Source organism: Salmo salar, unplaced genomic scaffold, assembly GCF_965601325.2.
Source record: "Salmo salar unplaced genomic scaffold, fSalSal1 ptg000306l, whole genome shotgun sequence".
Lineage (NCBI taxonomy): Eukaryota > Metazoa > Chordata > Actinopteri > Salmoniformes > Salmonidae > Salmo > Salmo salar.
In genome coordinates this window covers 1,196,643-1,216,928 of record NW_027675347.1, presented here as the reverse complement: position 1 = coordinate 1,216,928, position 20,286 = coordinate 1,196,643, and the positions used below count along the sequence as shown (strand labels likewise).

General features: G+C 39.8%; 1 protein-coding gene across 1 annotated transcript; it reads right to left on the bottom strand.

The window, feature by feature from the left end:
• Positions 1 to 6,409: 6,409 nt before the first annotated feature.
• Positions 6,410 to 9,793, bottom strand: LOC145875693 (NLR family CARD domain-containing protein 3-like). The gene is made up of 4 exons (XM_082971526.1): positions 9,389 to 9,793; positions 9,031 to 9,259; positions 6,886 to 8,656; positions 6,410 to 6,614 (listed from the first exon to the last, which is right to left on the bottom strand). Exons 2-4 carry the CDS (start codon positions 9,212 to 9,214, stop codon positions 6,425 to 6,427), a joined length of 2,145 nt encoding a protein of 714 aa, XP_082827652.1. The 5' UTR covers positions 9,215 to 9,259; positions 9,389 to 9,793; the 3' UTR covers positions 6,410 to 6,424.
• Positions 9,794 to 20,286: the final 10,493 nt, after the last annotated feature.

Sequence of the window (20,286 nt, the reverse complement as noted above, 5' to 3'; positions counted from 1 at the left end):
CGAAAGACGAATTGGCTTTGGGGGTGACCAGAGAGATATACCTGCTGGAGCGCGTGCTACCGTTGGGTGCTGTTATGGTAACCAGTGAGCGGAGATAAGGGGGGACTTTACCTAGCAGGGTCTTGTAGATGACCTGGAGCCAGTGGGTTTGGCGACGAGTATGAAGCGAGGGACAGACAATGAGAGCGTACAGGTCGCAGTGGTGGGTAGTACAGTGGGGGGGAAAGTATTTCATCCCCTGCTGATTTTGTACGTTTGCCCACTTACAAAGAAATGATCAGTCTATAATTTTAATGGTAGGTTTATTTGAACAGTGAGAGACAGAATAACAGCAAAAAAATACAGAAAAAACGCATGTCAAAAATGTTATACAATTATTTGCATTTTAATGAGGGAAATAAGTATTTGACCCCTCTGCAAAACATGACTTAGTACCTGGTGGCAAAACCCTTGTTAGCAATCACAGAGGTCAGACGTTTCTTGTAGTTGGCCACCAGGTTTGCACACATCTCAGGAGGGATTTTGTCCCACTCCTCTTTGCAGATCTTCTCCAAGTCATTAAGGTTTCCAGGCTGATGTTTGGCAACTTGAACCTTCATCTCCCTCCACAGATTTTCTATGGGATTAAGGTCTGGAGACTGGCTAGGCCACTCCAGGACCTTAATGTGCTTCTTCTTGAGCCACTCCTGTGTTGCCTTGGCCGTGTGTTTTGGGTCATTGTCATGCTGGAATACCCATCCACAACCCATTTTCAATGCCCTGGCTGAGGGAAGGAGGTTCTCACCCAAGATTTGACGATACATGGCCCCGTCCATCGTCCCTTTGATGCAGTGAAGTTGTCCTGTCCCCTTAGCAGAAAAACACCTCCAAAGCATAATGTTTCCACCTCCATGTTCGACGGTGGGGATGGTGTTCTTGGGGTCATAGGCAGCATTCCTCTTCCTCCAAACACGACGAGTTGAGTTGATGTCAAAGAGCTCTAATTTGGTCTCATCTGACCACAACACTTTCACCAGTTGTCCTCTGAGTCATTCAGATGTTCATTGGCAAACTTCAGATGGGCATGTATATGTATTCTTGAGCAGGGGGACCTTGCGGGCGCTGCAGGATTTCAGTCCTTCACGGCGTAGTGTGTTACCAATTGTTTTCTTGGTGACTATGGTCCCAGCTGCCTTAAGATCATTGACAAGATCCTCCCGTGTAGTTCTGGGCTGATTCCTCACCGTTCTCATGATCATTGCAACTCCACGAGGTGAGATCTTGCATGGAGACCCAGGCCGAGGGATATTGACAGTTCTTTTGTGTTTCTTCCATTTGCGAATAATCGCACCAAATGTTGTCACCTTCTCACCAAGCTGCTTGGCGATGGTCGTGCAGCCCATTCCAGCCTTGTGTAGGTCTACAATCTTGTCCCTGACATCCTTGGAGAGCTCTTTGGTCTTGGCCATGGTGGAGAGTTTGGAATCTGATTGATTGATTGCTTCTGTGGACAGGTGTCTTTTTTTACAGGTAACAAGTTGCGGTTAGGAGCACTCCCTTTAAGAGTGTGCTCCTAATCTCAGCTTGTTACCTGTATAAAAGACACCTGGGAGCCAGAAATCTTTCTGATTGAGAGGGGGTCAAATACTTTTTCCCTCATTAAAATGCAAATCAATTTATAACATTTCTGACATGCGTTTTTCTGGATGTTTTTGTTGTTATTCTGTCTCTCACTGTTCAAATAAACCATTAAAATTATAGACTGATCCTTTCTTTGTCAGTGGGCAAACGTACAAAATCAGCAGGGGATCAAATACTTTTTCCCCCCACTGTATATGGGGCTTTGGTGACAAAACGGATGGCACTGTGACAGACTGCATCCAATTCATTGAGTAGGGTATTGGAGGCTATTTTGTAATTGACATCGCCGAAGTCGAGGATCGGTAGGATGGTCAGTTTTATAAGGGTATGTTTGGCAGCATGAGTGAAGGATGCTATGTTGCGAAATAGGAAGCCAATTCTAGATTTAACTTTGGATTGGAGATGCTTATAGTGAGTCTGGAAGGAGAGTTTTCAGTCTAACCAGACACCTAGGTATTTGTAGTTGTCCACATATTCTAAGTCAGAACCATCCAGAGTAGTGATGCTGGACAGGCGGGCAGGTGCAGGCAGCGATCGGTTGAAGAGCATGCATTTAGTTTTACTTGTATTTAAGAGCAGTTGGAGGCCACGGAAGGAGAGCTGTATGGCATTGAAGCTCGTCTAGAGGTTAGTTAATACAGTGTCCAAAGAAGGGCCAGAAGTATACAGAATAACACCAATAACAGAGGGGGTCTGATCTTTGTGCCTCTGTAACTTTCTCATTTATCATTATTCACGATTCATTCATGATTATTCATAATCATGGTAGCATCAACATGAATGTAGAAGTGTTCAGAAACATCTTCTATTCTTACTGACAATACAAGTGAAGTGACTCCAAAATGACAGGACATTATTCACCATTCAGTTTCTATTAGGAAAAACATCATCCAAAACACAACCAAAACAAACTGAAAAATGAATTCAACAAGTTAGTAGAATCACAAGCTTGATGTAATCACTGCAGGCATGGAACATGGGACTAAATACTAAACTTATGACTACTTTAATACAATATAAGTACATTTGTCCAAATAATTAAGACTTCTTCAAATGGGAGAACTACGTACAGAAAGTGCTTTAATTTCTAAACGGTAAAACAGATATGTATGAAAATACCGTCAAATAAAAGGTGACATTCTGTAAGGTCACCTAATATGAAACATCTCAAATCCAAAATGCTGGAGGATAGCACCAAATGTAAAACTGTAAGCTTCACTGTCCAAACACATATGGTGTGGACTATGTGTCCCTGGTAAACACATGTGGATCTGGTGAACAGTTATCACTTGTTGACCAACTACAGGAATACTGACCTCAGAGTCTCCAGTTTACAGTGGGGATTCCCCAGTCCAGCAGAGAGCAGCTTCACTCCTGAATCCTTCAGGTCATTGTTACTCAGGTCCAGCTCTCTCAGGTGTGAGGGGTTTGACCTCAGAGCTGAGACCAGAGAAGCACAGCCTTCCTCTGTGACTAGACAGCCTGACAGCCTGCAAAGAGTCAAATCAAATTAAAATCACACTGCTATGCTTTGGTGGTGAAAATAGTGGCAGTATAATTTTTCAAAATTTTTCAGATATCAGTGTCCTGAAACCTGCCATATCTATTCGTAAATTAATGTATCATCATTAAAAATGACAAATGATCAAAGTATTGCCTGCAGATAGAAACATGTATAGTACAAATATTTGAGTAGACTGACCAGACCAGTTTAAAAGCAGTATCAGTCAAAAGACAGACAGTGAGGTATCAGATTTAGATTGTATTGAGTATACAGTCCACACCATATCTATTTTGACAGTGAAGCTAACATTTTAAATGTGGCTCTATACTCCAACATTTTGGATTTCAGATCAAATGTTTCATATGAGGTGACAGTATACAATGTCACCTTTTATTTGAGGGTATTTTAATACATACAGTTGAAGTCAGAAGTTTACATATACCTTAGCCAAATGCATTTAAACTCAATTTTTACAATTCCTGACATTTAATCCTAGTAAAAATCCCCTGTGTTAGGTCAGTTAGGATCACCACTTTATTTTAAGAATGTGAAATGTCAGAATAATAGTAGAGAAAATGATTAATTTCAGCTTTTATTTCTTTCATCACATTCCCAGTGGGTCAGAAGTTTACATACACTCAATTAGTATTTGGTAGCATTGCCTTTAAATGGTTTAACTTGGGTTAAACGTGTCGGGTAGCCTTCTACAAGCTTCCCACAATAAGTTGGGTGAATTTTGGCCCATTCCTCCTGAAAGAGCTGGTGTAACTGAGTCAGGTTTGTAGGCCTCTTGCTCGCACACGCTTTTTCAGTTCTGCCCACAAATTTTCTATAGGATTGAGGTCAAGGTTTTGTGATGGCCACTCCAATACCTTGACTTTGTTGTCCTTAATCCATTTTGCCACAACTTTGGAAGTATGCTTGGGGTCATTTTCCATTTGGAAGACCCATTTGTGACCAAGCTTTAACTTCCTGACTGATGTCTTGAGATGTTGCTTCAATATATCCACGTAATTTTCCGCCCTCATGATGCCATCTATTTTGTGAAGTGCACCAGTCCCTCCTGCAGCAAAACACCCCCACAACATGATGCTGCCACCCCCGGGCTTCACGGTTGGGATGGTGTTCTTTGGCTTGCAAGCCTCCCCCTTTTTCCTCCAAACATAACGATGGTCATTATGGCCAAACAGTTCTTGTATTGTTTCATCTGACCAGAGGACATTTCTTCAAAAAGTACGATCTTTGTCCCCATGTGCAGTTGCAAACTGTAGTCTGGCTTTTTTTATGGTGGTTTTGGAGCAGTGGCTTCGTCCTTGCTGAGCGGCCTTTCAGATTATGTCGATATAGGACTCGTTTTACTGTGGATATAGATACTTTTGTACCTGTTTCCTCCAACATCTTCACAAGGTCCTTTGCTGTTGTTCTGGGATTGATTTGCACCAAAGTATGTTCATCTCTAGGAGACAGAACGCGTCTCCTTCCTGAGCGGAATGGCGGCTGTGTGGTCCCATGGTGTTTAGACTTGCGTACTATTGTTTGAACAGATGAACGTGTTACCTTCAGGCGTTTGGAAATTGCTCCCAAGGATGAACCAGACTTGTGGAGGTCTACAATTTTTTTTCTGAGATCTTGGCTGATTTCTTTTCATTTTCCCATGATGTCAAGCAAAGAGGCACTGAGTTTGAAGGTAGGCCTTGAAATACATCCAAATTATGTCAATTAGCCTACAGATGCTTCTAAAGCCATAACATGATTTTCTGGAATTTTCCATGCTGTTTAAAGGCACAGTCAACTTAGTGTATGTAAACTTCTGACCCACTGGAATTGTGATACAGTGAATTATAAGTGAAATAATCTGACTGTAAACAATTGTTTCAAAAATTACTTGTGTCATGCACAAAGTAGATGTCCTAACCGACTTGCCAAAACTATATAGTTTGTTAACAAGACATTTGTGGAGAGGTTCAAAAACACGTTTTAATGACTCCAACCTAAGTGTATGTACACTTCCGACTTCAACTGTATGTGATTGACGATTAAAAATTAAATTCTGATGATGCCATGATTAAGAAAAATCATGAATAAATCATGAATCAGAATGAGTGAGAAAGTTACAGAGGCCACAACAGAACATGCTAACCTCTCACCATTACCAATAACAGAGGCTACAACAAAACAGCTAACCTCTCACCATTACCAATTACAGAGGCTACAACAAAACATGCTAACCTCTCACCATTACCAATAACAGAGGCTACAACAAAACAGCTAACCTCTCACCATTACCAATAACAGAGGCTACAACAAAACATGCTAACCTCTCACCATTACCAATAACAGAGGTTACAACAAAACAGCTAACCTCTCACCATTACCAATAACAGAGGCTACAACAAAACATGCTAACCTCTCACCATTACCAATAACAGAGGTTACAACAAAACATGCTAACCTCTCACCTTTACCAATAACAGAGGCTAAAACAAAACATGCTAACCTCTCACCATTACCAATAACAGAGGATACAACAAAACATGCTAACCTCTAACCATTACCAATAACAGGGGCTACAACAAAACATGCTAACCTCTCACCATTACCAATAACAGAGACTACAACAAAACATGCTAACCTCTCACCATTACCAATAGAGGCTACAACAAAACATGCTAACCTCTCACCATTACCAATAACAGAGGATACAACAAAACACGCTAACCTCTCACCATTACCAATAACAGTGGGGGTATGATCCTTGTGCCTCTGTAACTTTCTCATTCATCATCATTCTCCATTCATTCTTATTCTTACTGACAATACAAGTGAAGTGACTCCAAAATGACAGGACATTATTCACCATTCAGTTTCTATTAGGAAAAACATAATCCAAAACACAACCAAGACAAACTGCAAATGAATTCAACAAGTTTGTAGAATCACAAGCTTGATGTTATCACTGCAGGCATGGAACATGGGACTAAATACTAAACTTATGACAACTTTAATACAACATAAGTGAATTTGTCCAAATATGTTCAACTTTTTCAAATGGGAGAACTAAATACATAAAGTGCTTTCCTTTCTTAACAGTAACACAGCTATGTATGAAAATACCCTCAAATAAAAGGTGACATTCTGTACTGTCACCTAATATGAAGCATTCTAAGTCAAATCCAAAATGCTGGTGCATAGCACCACATTTAAAACTGCAAGCTTCACTGTCCAAACACATATGGTGTGGACTATGTGTGTCTGGTAAACACATGTGGATCTGGTGAACAGTTATCACTTGTTGACCAACTACAGGAATACTGACCTCAGAGTCTCCAGTTTACAGTGGGGATTCCCCAGTCCAGCAGAGAGCAGCTTCACTCCTGAATCCTTCAGGTCATTGTTACTCAGGTCCAGCTCTCTCAGGTGTGAGGGGTTTGACTTCAGAGCTGAGACCAGAGAAGCACAGCCTTCCTCTGTGACTCCACAACCTGACAGCCTGCAACGAGATCATCATGACTTCCCAAACACACTGTTTATTTAACACCAGAAGTGTAGAAGGACAATGGCATTTGGTTTATTCTCTCAAACAACATATAGATTCATCTTCTGTCTCCTAGAATTGTATGGTCATATTGTAATACTAGATTGAATATCTGATTCAATATGTTATTCAATATAATATTATATACATATTATAATACATATTTTCTCTAAACATAATATTTCTTCCTGATGAATACTTCTTATATGTCATTTTATTTACTCACAGAGCAGCTCTGGAGACTTTGACCACTGGCAGCAGCCTCAGAAGACCTTCCTCTGATCTGGAGTATTTCTTCAGGTCAAACACATCCAGCTCCTTTTCTGAAGTCAGCAACACAAAGACCAGAGCTGACCACTGTGCAGGTGACAGGTAGGTTTTTGAGAGACTTCCTGATCTCAGGTAGCTTTGGATCTCCTCCACTAGAGAATGGTCATTCAGTTCATTCAGACAGTGGAACAGATTGATGCTCCTCTCTGGAGAGGGATTCTCCCTGATCTTCTCCTTGATGTACTTGACAGTTTCATCATGGCTCAGTGAGCTGCTTCTTGTCTTTGTCAGTAGACCTCGTAAGTGCTTCTGATTGGATTCCAGTGAGAGGCCCAGAAGGAAGCGGAGGAACAGGTCCAGGTTTCCTGTCTCACTTTGTAAGGCTTTATCCACAGCACTCTTGTAGAAAGTAACTTCAGACTCGTCTTTTGTTTGCAGTGTGTCAATTAGATTCTCATTGTTGTTGATGAATGAGAGGAACACATATACAGCAGCCAGAAACTCCTGAATGCTCAGATGCACAAAGCAGTACACCTTGTCCTGGTACAGAACACATTCCTCTTTAAAGAGCTGTGTGCACAATCCTGAGTACACAAAGGCTTCATTGACATCAATGCCAGCCTCTTTCAGGTCTTCTTCATAGAAAATCAGATTGCCCTTCACAAGCTGTTGAAAAGCCAGTTTTCCCAGTGACAGAATACTCTTTTTATTCCAGTGTGAACCTGTCTCTTCTTTCCCAAGATACTTTTCATTCTTCTGTTTGGTATGAAACACCACAAGGTGTGTGTACATCTCAGTCAGAGTCTTGGGCATCTCTTCTGTCTTATGTTTCAGCATGTGTTCAAGGACTGTTGCAGAAATCCAACAGAAGACTGGAATGTGGCACATGATGTGGAGGCTCCTTGATGTCTTTATGTGTGAGATGATTCTGCTGGCCAAGTCCTCATCACTGAATCTCTTTCTGAAGTACTCCTCCTTCTGTGGGTCATTGAACCCTCGTACCTCCGTCACCTGGTCAACACACCATGAAGGGATCTTATTGGCTGCTGCTGGTCGGGTAGTTATCCAGAGGAGAGCAGAGGGAAGCAGATTTCCCTTGATGAGATTTGTCAGCAGAACATCCACTGAGGTTGACTCTGTGACGTCACAACAGATCTTGTTCTTCTGGAAGTCTAGGGGCAGTCGGCACTCATCCAGACCATCAAAGATGAACAGAACTTTGTACTTGTTGTAGTTGGAGATTCTTGATTGTTTGGTTTCCATTGAGAAGTGATTGAGAAGTTCAATCAAAGTGTTTTTGTCCCCTTTCATCAAATTCAGCTCCCGGAAAGGGAATGAAAATACAAATTGGACATCCTGATTTGCTTTTCCTTCAGCCCAGTCCAGAATGAACTTCTGCACAGAGACTGTTTTTCCAATGCCAGCGACTCCCTTTGTCAGCACAGTTCTGATACGTTTGTCTTGTCCAGTTAAGGGTTTGAAGATGTCGTTACATTTGATTGCAGTCTCTGGTCTTGCTTGTTTCCTGGTTGTTATCTCAATCTGTCTCAGCTCATGTTCATTATTGACCTGTCCTGTTCCACCCTCTGTGATGTAGAGCTCTGTGTAGATCTTATTGAGAAGTTTTGGGTTTCCTTGTTGAGCGATCCCCTCAAATACACATTGAAACTTCTTCTTTAGATTAGATTTGAGTTCACGTTGGCAAATGACAGCAGGATCATCTGAATCTAGAAATAACACAGAGGATATTAATATTACATCTGTTTTAATGTCTACAGTATTGTAGGACTGTTATAAAGATTTAAATTATCATAATTTATTCTCTTAACTGACTGTATAAATGTTTTCATAATGCATTACAGACTGGTGTGACTGATTATATTATTATTGGTATTATTGATGGTATTATTAATGTTGTCTCACTCTCTGTCTCTCTAAATTAATCAACACAACACATCCCTGCTGCTACTTGTTGAGGCCACTAGGTGTTGTGTTAAGGCTGCTACAATATCATTGAGTTACACAGCTACTTTAGCTGTACTTTAGCTACAGCTTTTAAATGTTATAAAACAGCATTCAACATGAGGCAGACAGATCTTACATTTCTCCAGTGTGTCAGCGAGCTCCTTCTGGTTCATTTTCCTCAGGACGTGCAGTGTGATCTTCAGAGCCCCCTCTCTGGCACTGCTCTCCTGCTTCTCATCTTCAGCATCCACCACTTCCTCATCCTGCTTCTGACTCTCAAAGCCTTCTGGGAGTTCTGGACTAAGAATCCTCTTGAACATCTTCAGCTCGTTCTTCACAAATGTAATAATATTCTCTTCAAGCAACTGAAATAAATCAAGTAAATAAGTTAAGCAAGAGAATAAATGCTTTCTCATTAACACATTAATGAATGATTGACAGATCAACTTTACTTGAGGTCAACAAAAACAAATGTTCATAACAGGACCACATACACTGAATATGGAGGCCAGGTCTGTTTGATGACTCTGGGAAGACTGACCACTGAGAATGTCTGACTCTGATCTCTCCTGTTGGTTTCTGTGCACAAAACATGAGATTACATCTCCTCATCCAGGGAGTGAGTGAGTACGGACAGACAAACAGACAGACATAGACAGAAAGCGGGACAGACAGTCAGAGACAGACAGACAGAAAGAGACAGACAGAGACACAGACAGACAGACAGACAAACAGAGATAGACAGAGACAGACAGAGACAGAGACAGACAGACAGACACAAACATACAGACAAAGAGAGACAAACAGACAGAAAGCGGGACAGACAGTCAGAGACAGGCAAAGACAGACAGAGACAGACAAAGACAGACAGAGAAAGACACACAGACAGAGACAGACAGAAATTAGAAAGACACATAGAAAGACAGAGACAGACACTGAAACAGAGAGACAGACAGACAGACAGACAGACAGACAGACAGACAGACAGACAGACAGACAGACAGACAGACAGACAGACAGACAGACAGACAGACAGACAGACAGACAGACAGACAGACAGACAGACAGAGACACACAGCCAGACACAGAGACAGATAGACAGACACACAGAAACAGACACACAGAAACAGACACACCGACAGAGAAAGACACACAGACAGACAGAAAAACAGAGACAGACAGAGACAGACACACAGACAGACAACAGACACACAGACAGAGACAGACACAGTGAGACTCAGAGACACAGACACACAGACACAGACATGCAGACACAGGAACAGACAGACAGACAGACAGACAGACAGACAGACAGACAGACAGACAGACAGACAGACAGACAGACAGACAGACAGACAGACAGACAGACAGACAGACAGACAGGCAGACACAGACACACAGCCAGACACAGAGACAGATAGACAGACACACAGACGGACAGAGACAGACACACACAGAAAGGCAGACACAGACAGAGACAGACACACAGACAGAAAGACACAGAGACAGACACACAGACAGAGACAGACAAACAGACAGAAAGACACAGAGACAGACAGACACAGAGACATACACACATACATAGACAGACAGACAGAGACAGAGACAGTGAGACAGACAGACAGAGACAGACAGACACACAGACAGCGAAGACACACAGACAGAGAGACAGACACAGACAGAGACAGACACAGAGACAGAGAGACAGACAGAGAGAGACAGACACAGAGAGAGACACAGAGACAGTGAGACGGATAGACAGACACACAGACAGCGAAAGACACACAGACAGACAGAGACAGACAGACAGACACAGAGACATACAGACACACAGAAACAGACACACCGACAGAGAGACAGACAGAGACAGACACAGAGAGACAGTGAGACAGAGACACACAGACAGGCAGAGACAGAGTCAGACACACAGACAGAAACAGACACAGAGAGACACAGAGACACACACAGACAGACACAGAGACAGTGAGACAGACAGACAGACAGACAGACAGACAGACAGACAGAGAAAGACACACAGACAGACAGAGACAGACAGCGAAATACACACAGACAGAGAGACAGGCAAAGAGACAGAGAGACAGATAGACAGACAGAGAAATACACACAGACAGACAGAGACAGACAGCGAAATACACACAGACAGAGAGACAGGCAAAGAGACAGACAGACAGACAGACAGATACACAGACAGAGAGACACACACACACACAGGGAGGGAATATTGTGTTTGTTTAATATTGTTTTAGGACCATGAAAATGGACTAAAGGATTAGCCTATGGATTATGAAAACAACCAAAAGAAATGTGAAAATGTGAGAGGAGAAATGACTAGAGACAGTGTTGTTTAACTCACTGACCATGACCCATGAGTTCTTCTTACCTTTGTTCAGTAGAAAAGTCTCCCTCTCTAAACTCTATAGGTTGACGCAAAGACCGGTCACTCTTCATGGACACACAGCTGGGAACAGGGGAGGCTGGTCTCTCCTGCTTGATTGGACTTCAACACAACAGAGACAAACATTACATCTCTCATCTACTCTGATCTCAGATGGGGAAACATAAGAAGAGCTCTGGATCAGACAGACAGACAGACAGACAGACAGACAGACAGACAGACAGACAGACAGACAGACAGACAGACAGACAGATACACAGACAGACGGAGATAGATACACAGACAGACAGACAGACAGACAGACAGACAGACAGACAGACAGACAGACAGACAGACAGACAGACAGACAGACAGATACACAGACAGACGGAGATAGATACACAGACAGAGATAGATACACAGACAGACGGAGATAGATACACAGACAGACGGAGATAGATACACAGACAGACGGAGATAGATACACAGACAGACGGAGATAGATACACAGACAGACAGACAGACAGACAGACAGACAGACAGACAGACAGACAGACAGACAGACAGACAGACAGACAGACAGACAGACAGACAGACAGACAGACAGACAGACAGACAGACAGCAAAATACACACAGACAGAGAGACAGGCAAAGAGACAGACAGACAGATAGACAGACAGACAGAGAGACACACACACAAGGAGGGAATATTGTGTTTGTTTAATATTGTTTTAGGACTATGAAAATGGACGAAAGGATTAGCCTATGGATTATGAAAACTACAAAAAGAAAATGGGAAAATGGGAGAGGAGAAATGACTAGAGACAGTGTTGTTTAACTCACTGACCATGACCCATGAGTTCTTCTTACCTTTGTTCAGTAGAAAAGTCTCCCTCTCTAAACTCTATAGGTTGACGCAAAGACCGGTCACTCTTCATGGACACACAGCTGGGAACAGGGGAGGCTGGTCTCTCCTGCTTGATTGGACTTCAACACAACAGAGACAAACATTACATCTCTCATCTACTCTGAGCTCAGATGGGGAAACATAAGAAGAGCTCTGGATCAGACAGACAGACAGACAGACAGACAGACAGACAGACAGACAGACAGACAGACAGACAGACAGACAGACAGACAGACAGACAGACAGACAGATACACAGACAGACGGAGATAGATAGACAGACAGACAGACAGACAGACAGACAGACAGACAGACAGACAGACAGACAGACAGACAGACAGACAGACAGACAGACAGACAGACAGCAAAATACACACAGACAGAGAGACAGGCAAAGAGACAGACAGATAGATAGACAGACAGAGAGACACACACACACACGGAGGGAATATTGTGTTTGTTTAATATTGTTTTAGGACTATGAAAATGGACAAAAGTTTTAGCCTATGGATTATGAAAACAACCAAAAGAAATGTGAAAATGGGAGAGGAGAAATGACTAGAGACAGTGTTGTTTAACTCACTGACCATGACCCATGAGTTCTTCTTACCTTTGTTCAGTAGAAAAGTCTCCCTCTCTAAACTCTATAGGTTGACGCAAAGACCGGTCACTCTTCATGGACACACAGCTGGGTACAGGGGAGGCTGGTCTCTCCTGCTTGATTGGACTTCAACACAACAGAGACAAACATTACATCTCTCATCTACTCTGATCTCAGTTGGGAAACATAAGAAGAGCTCTGGATCAGACAGACAGACAGACAGACAGACAGACAGACAGACAGACAGACAGACAGACAGACAGACAGACAGACAGACAGACAGACAGACAGACAGACAGACAGACAGCAAAATACACACAGACAGAGAGACAGGCAAAGAGACAGACAGAGAGACACACACACAAGGAGGGAATATTGTGTTTGTTTAATATTGTTTTAGGACTATGAAAATGGACAAGGGGGAGGCTGGTCTCTCTTGCTTGATTGGTCTTCAACACAACAGAGACAAACATTACATCTCTCATCTACTCTGATCTCAGATGGGAAACATAAGAAGAGTTTAATTCCAAAACGCTACATATCCATTTTCAGAAATGTTGGTAAATTAGCTTTTATTGTTTAAAGAAATTATTAATGAGATTGGTGTGTTTTTCACTATCTAATCATGACATGGGGTTGATCAATGACAGAGATCTATCACTTAATGATTTCATTTCAGAGAGACAAATATTAATTGTGTTTTTATGTTGGATAAAAGTAGAGACTCAGAGCTAGAAAATGGTATATCAGACACTACAGTTGAGGAACAATGGAAAAGTCATTCTGCTTTGAATGATGATCAACTTGTAACATCACTTTTGAGAGAATGTCCTTTGAATGTTTTGGTACCTACTGGAGAGCTCTTCTTTGTCTACAGGGCTGTTACTTTGGCAGATAATGTCACCCATCTAAATAAATAGTTGGTATATATATAATTAACTAAATGTATGGTGTTTTTGTTTTATGTCAGTTTAATTTTGTTATGCTATAAACATTTTATTTTATTATAAGTGGTAAAAGGAACTAGAAAATGTTATATTTTGCAATTCTCAGTAATTACTACTTTAGTAAAGAATTACACATTATTCAGTACTACTGCAGTTGCTACATAATTCCAATAGATGGCAGCATAAGACCACAAATGATATTTCAGAATATTAGTTTAGTTTTCTCCCTGGATGCACCACCACTCCCCCTCACAGGAAAACTCCTGTGTGAGCTTCTTTCTGTCCCATTCCACACTGCTAATGCAAGAGGAAGGACTGAAAAAGCATTTAACAGATTACTGTGAAGTAATATAATGATGATTCATGTTTATTATTACCTGTTTTTATGCTCATGTTTGAAATTATACTTCATTACTATAACGATTATCAATAAGCCTGAACATTAATTCAGACACCTCTGGTTGAGAAAAACGTATTTTCCTGGTACATTCATTGTCAAATTCATCAACCACCATCGAGCCACTCTGTCTTCTCTCTCTAGTAGTCAACTCAGCCCCGGTAAAAAGCTGGTGTCGTCACTCTGCCTTCTCTCTCTAGTAGTCAACTCAGCCCCGGTAAAAAGCTGGTGTCGTCACTCTGCCTTCTCTCTCTAGTAGTCAACTCAGCCCCGGTAAAAAGCTGGTGTCGTCGCTCTGCCTTCTCCAGGGGCATGTTGAGGTAAATTTACTAACCGAGAGGGTTGAATTATGTAATTTATTGGTGGGCTGGAAGGCGCACTCTTGTCTTTTCTATTCCGAGGTTGTTTACTCGCAATATCAGATATTAAGATTACTTTTTATAATGCATGTATACTGAGGTTGAGGTTCTGACTAGTGATAATTTACCCGGGGTTCAATACCTGCTATAGTCACTATTATTTTGCTCTCCCAAAAGCAACACAGCCCTAAAACGAGATATATAGCTAACTAAAGTCATGTTAATGAGTGACCATTTTAGAAAATCATGGGACATATAGTCTGTGGTTGCATGCTATTTTATGTCAATCATACAGCTGCTTGTAGCCTATAACTGATGCTTTGTGGTCTTATGCTGCCATCTATTGGAAATATTTAGCAATTAAAAGTTATTAATGCACATTCAGACATTGGTGAGGCAGCTGAGAATTTAAAAAAAAAATGGAATGTGTCCAGCCTACTTGAGGCGCCCCGAAAATAATATTCAAAAGTTTAGTCATTGGATACAGAGGGGTTAAACACTAAAGTTACCGTCCATCTAGTGAAGAGAGGAGAACCGGACAGAGGTAGCCAGCATCCGTCAACGAGAGAGGGAGGATAGGATAACTAGGATGCTGCTGGTAGAGTAGCTAGCTAGTTTACCTGCTGTACCGACTAGCTAGGATAACTAGGATGCTGCTGGTAGAGTAGCTAGCTAGCTTACCTAGCTGTACCGACTAGCGAGGATAACTAGGATGCTGCTGGTAGAGTAGCTAGCTAGCTTACCTAGCTGTACCGGCTAGCTAGGATAACTAGGATGCTGCTGGTATAGTAGCTAGCTAGCTTACCTAGCTGTACCGACTAGCTAGGATAACTAGGATGCTGCTGGTAGAGTAGCTAGCTAGCTTACCCAGCTGTACCGACTAGCTTGGATAACTAGGATGCTGCTGGTAGAGTAGCTAGCTAGCTTACCTAGCTGTACCGACTAGCGAGGATAACTAGGATGCTGCTGGTAGAGTAGCTAGCTAGCTTACCTAGCTGTACCGACTAGCTAGGATAACTATGATGCTGCTGGTAGAGTAGCTAGCTAGCATACCTAGCTGTACCGACTAGCTTGGCTAGCTAGCAGGACGTTCATCTGTCGTTTGTCTCGATGATGATGACGAATCCGGTGAACCACAAAATGAAACAAGGATAGAGAGTGAAAAGGATCTGGCTACACTCATACTGTCCCTGACCGTAAACCAAAAGCAAATTGAACAATAAACTTCGGTGTCTCAACACTGTAACAAACTCTGTCATTATTCCCCAAGATCACCTCAGCCAACTCTGCACGTAACCTGACAATATGTTTGGCGCCACACAGTATGGGGACGTGGACAGTTCTGTACGGGGACGGGGACAGTTCCAGAACGCGGACAAGAGCAGTGCCACACAATCAACTAAACCCAGTCTTTACAGTGGGTTACATTAGTAATATTCATTTTTCTCTATGTTAAACAAACATTTATTGCAACAATATTTTGAGATCTGGGCCCATATCCACAAAGCGTCTCAGAGTAGAAAATTGGTCGTATAAGTGCTGAGAATACAGACATTTTACACTTCTGGGTATAAATTAAAGCTATGCATGAAGTCTCTACTCCCACCTAGTCAGCAGATATTTAGGACACCTCGTGAGCTGTCCTAAGTAGTTAAGAGTTAACAGCAGGTGTCTTGATAATACTATAGAATAATGCAGCGAGTCAGTGGTTCCTGCACCACATGTAAATACTTTGGGGTAGTAAAAATATTGTTTTCTATTTCTATATGATCAATCCATTAATAATATAGACCTACATGCAACAGTATGTCTTGTGCTTTTGGAAATTATTTATGAATAATATGTATGTGTAATATTTATTTATAATATTTATGTATAATATTTATGTATGATATTTATGTGTAATATTTATGTATAATATGTATGTATAATATTTATGTATCACAAGTGATACCATGTATGTCTGCATAGCATTTTGTCTTCATTTTGGCAGATTAACTCATGCTTATTTCTGAAGATTATCTCTGGTTTTCACCCAGAGGCTAAGGAGTTGGAGCTGTGGCGGGATTTGAACCTGTGTTTGAAAGGTGGCTGGTTCGAATCCTGGGCCGAGTGCTGAAATAAACAGGTGGAATTGATCTGACCACTGGAGGGCTGCTGGGTTCACATCCTCAAAACAATCACCATTCGTTGATCAGAACTCTAGAGATTCTTCTTCACTGAACCCAAAAATATATATAACTTTTAGTGATTCCATATATTAAGGAAGTGATAGAAGCCTTTTTGGTTCTATAAGGAACCTTCTTTTCTAAGAGTGTATAATAAACACATAAACATTTGATTATTTAATTTTCTACATCATGTTATTTCAAGTTATCTCTTTGGAGCGCAACATCACGTTGTTAAAAAATTATCCTAAATTAGGCATCTCGGGTGTTCCAGCTAAACAATGGATGTATAGCGTTTTGCAATACAAAAATATTATACACAATCCTAAGCTATTAATTAAAAATCTGAGAACAGTAATATTGAAGGTACCCATTAGCAACCATTTCTGATTTAAAAACAAACGTGAACATTTTTGGAAATATCATTTTTGAAATAAACTATTAATAATTCTTAAACAAAATTGTCATCTCACCTCTTAGATTTGGTGTCATGTTCCCCAGAGAGACTCATTTTAGAGGCAGGGTCCCCCTCCTTCCTCTCCCCAGAGAGACTCATTTTAGAGACAGGACCCCTGAACAGAGATCCAACATGTTGGTTGTGGTTAACACAGTGACAACTAAACAGAGATCCAGCATGTTGGTTGTGGTTAACACAGTGACAACTAAACAGAGATCCAGCATGTTGGTTGTGGTTAACACAGTGACAACTAATTATTGATTGTCAATTGTTCTCATGTATTCATTATCTCTTAGAGAAATAAAACATTTACTAACAGACATAGAAACAGTCAGGTGATTTAATGCATCACATTAACATGTTGTTGTGACATTTCATCTCCATGGTAACTGTCAATAATAATAATAAGTCACTGTTTGTTAAGGTAGTTATACACAGAACAACAACAATAATAATAATAGTAATAATAATAATAATAATAATAATAATAATTCACTGTTTGTTAAGGTAGTTATAGACAGTACAGCAACAATAAATATAATAATAATAATAATAATAAGTCACTGTTTATTAAGGTAGTTATAGACAGTACAGCAACAATAATAATAATAATAATAATAATAATAATAAGTCACTGTTTGTTAAGGTAGTTATAGACAGTACAGCAACAACAACAATAATAATAATAATAATAATAAGTCTCTGTTTGTTAAGGTAGTTATAGACAGTACAGCAACAATAACAATAATAATAATAATAATAATAACAATAATAATAATAATAATAATAATAATAATAATAAGTCTCTGTTTGTTAAGGTAGTTATAGACAGTACAGCAACAATAATAATAATAATAACAATAATAATAATAATAATAATAATAAGTCACTGTTTGTTAAGGTAGTTATAGACAGTACAGCAACAATAACAATAATAATAATAATAATAATAACAATAATAATAATAATAATAATAATAATAATAATAAGTCTCTGTTTGTTAAGGTAGTTATAGACAGTACAGCAACAATAATAATAATAATAATAATAATAATAATAATAACAATAATAATAATAATAATAATAACAATAATAATAATAATAATAATAACAATAATAATAATAACAATAATAATAATGACAATAATAAGTCACTGTTTATTAAGGTAGTTATAGACAGTACAGCAACAATAATAATAATAATAATAATAATAATAATAATAATAATAAGTCACTGTTTGTTAAGGTAGTTATAGACAGTACAGCAACAACAACAATAATAATAATAATAATAATAAGTCACTGTTTGTTAAGGTAGTTATAGACAGTACAGCAACAATAATAATAATAACAATAATAATAATGACAATAATAAGTCACTGTTTGTTAAGGTAGTTATAGACAGAACAGCAACAATAATAATAACAATAATAATAATAATAATAATAATAATAATAATAATTCACTGTTTGTTAAGGTAGTTATAGACAGTACAGCAACACAAGGCCATGTCTCACACGTATTTGTATTCACTAACAGTTGACTATTTATTGTCTTTCAATCTGTTCTTTTCTAAACGTATCTGAGAATGTAGACAGAAGGGCTAAAACAGACATGATTGATCCGAGGAGGAAATTGTTGATCCTTTCAGAAAGGTTTTTTGCATCAAGTGAGAGAGGTTATATTATGTAAAGTAGACTAGGTTATAATGCATAATAGCAGTTTGTTAGTGATATGCAGATCAAGGTCTATACCTCGGCTATAGCCTACATATCATAGATGACCAGTCTAAACCTGTTCAGATCAACATAATGTTATAGTCCTACCAGTAGCAGGACAGAGAATGTACTGTATATAACCTACATATCATAGATGACCAGTCTAAACCTGTTCAGATCAACATAATGTTATAGTCCTACCAGTAGCAGGACAGAGAATGTACTGTATATAACCTACATATCATAGATGACCAGTCTAAAACTGGTCAGATCAACATAATGTTATAGTCCTACCAGTAGCAGGACAGAGAATGTACTGTATATAACCTACATATCATAGATGACCAGTCTAAACCTGTTCAGATCAACATAATGTTATAGTCCTACCAGTAGCAGGACAGAGAATGTACTGTATATAACCTACATATCATAGATGACCAGTCTAAACCTGTTCAGATCAACATAATGTTATAGTCCTACCAGTAGCAGGACAGAGAATGTACTGTATATAACCTACATATCATAGATGACCAGTCTAAACCTGTTCAGATCAACATAATGTTATAGTCCTACCAGTAGCAGGACAGAGAATGTACTGTATATAACCTACATATCATAGATGACCAGTCTAAACCTGTTCAGATCAACATAATGTTATAGTCCTACCAGTTGCAGGACAGAGAATGTACTGTATATAACCTACATATCATAGATGACCAGTCTAAACCTGTTCAGATCAGTTCACAGAGACCATCAGGTTTGTCGGCATGATAAGTGATCATAGCCTTATAATAGTTTGTAGGTAGTCTAGACCAACAGTACGAGAGTCTGCCCGTCTTTCCTACATACCAACACATTTATTCAATGTTACTGAGAAATATGTGCCACAGTTTCAACAGCCATTTTGTAACTGCGTAGACTACACACTTACTTTCACGTTCATATGAGGAAATCACAAAACTTCTGACAGTCACTGGTGCAGCCGCCTGTTTTCTTGCAGATGAAGTAGCTTTCACAGGCAGCTCATTCAACCAGCCTAAACAACAGTAAATACAAGATGTCAAATGGTCAAAAGTGAATCTCAATAGAGCCATATACATTAGAGAGAGGTATATTGCTGCAGATGTTGGATCTTAATTTGAGCCAGTTTGCTACACCTGGAAAATAATCCTGCAGAAACAGGACATTTGAATTATTGTGTGGATTATAATTAATGAACAGTTTTAAAATGGAAATGTGGAATTTATCATCTTCAGAAACCTTTTCTAAAGTTTAATTACACTCAAATACACTACAAGTTTAGTTTTTCTGCAACAGGGTGATCAAATTAAGATCCTACATCTGTACAGAGTTTATGTCTTTATCTGAAAAGGGCAGTTTGAGTTATTAGCAATAACATTGCAACTGTCAGCTGATGTAAACCTCTGTGATTGGATGTTATAG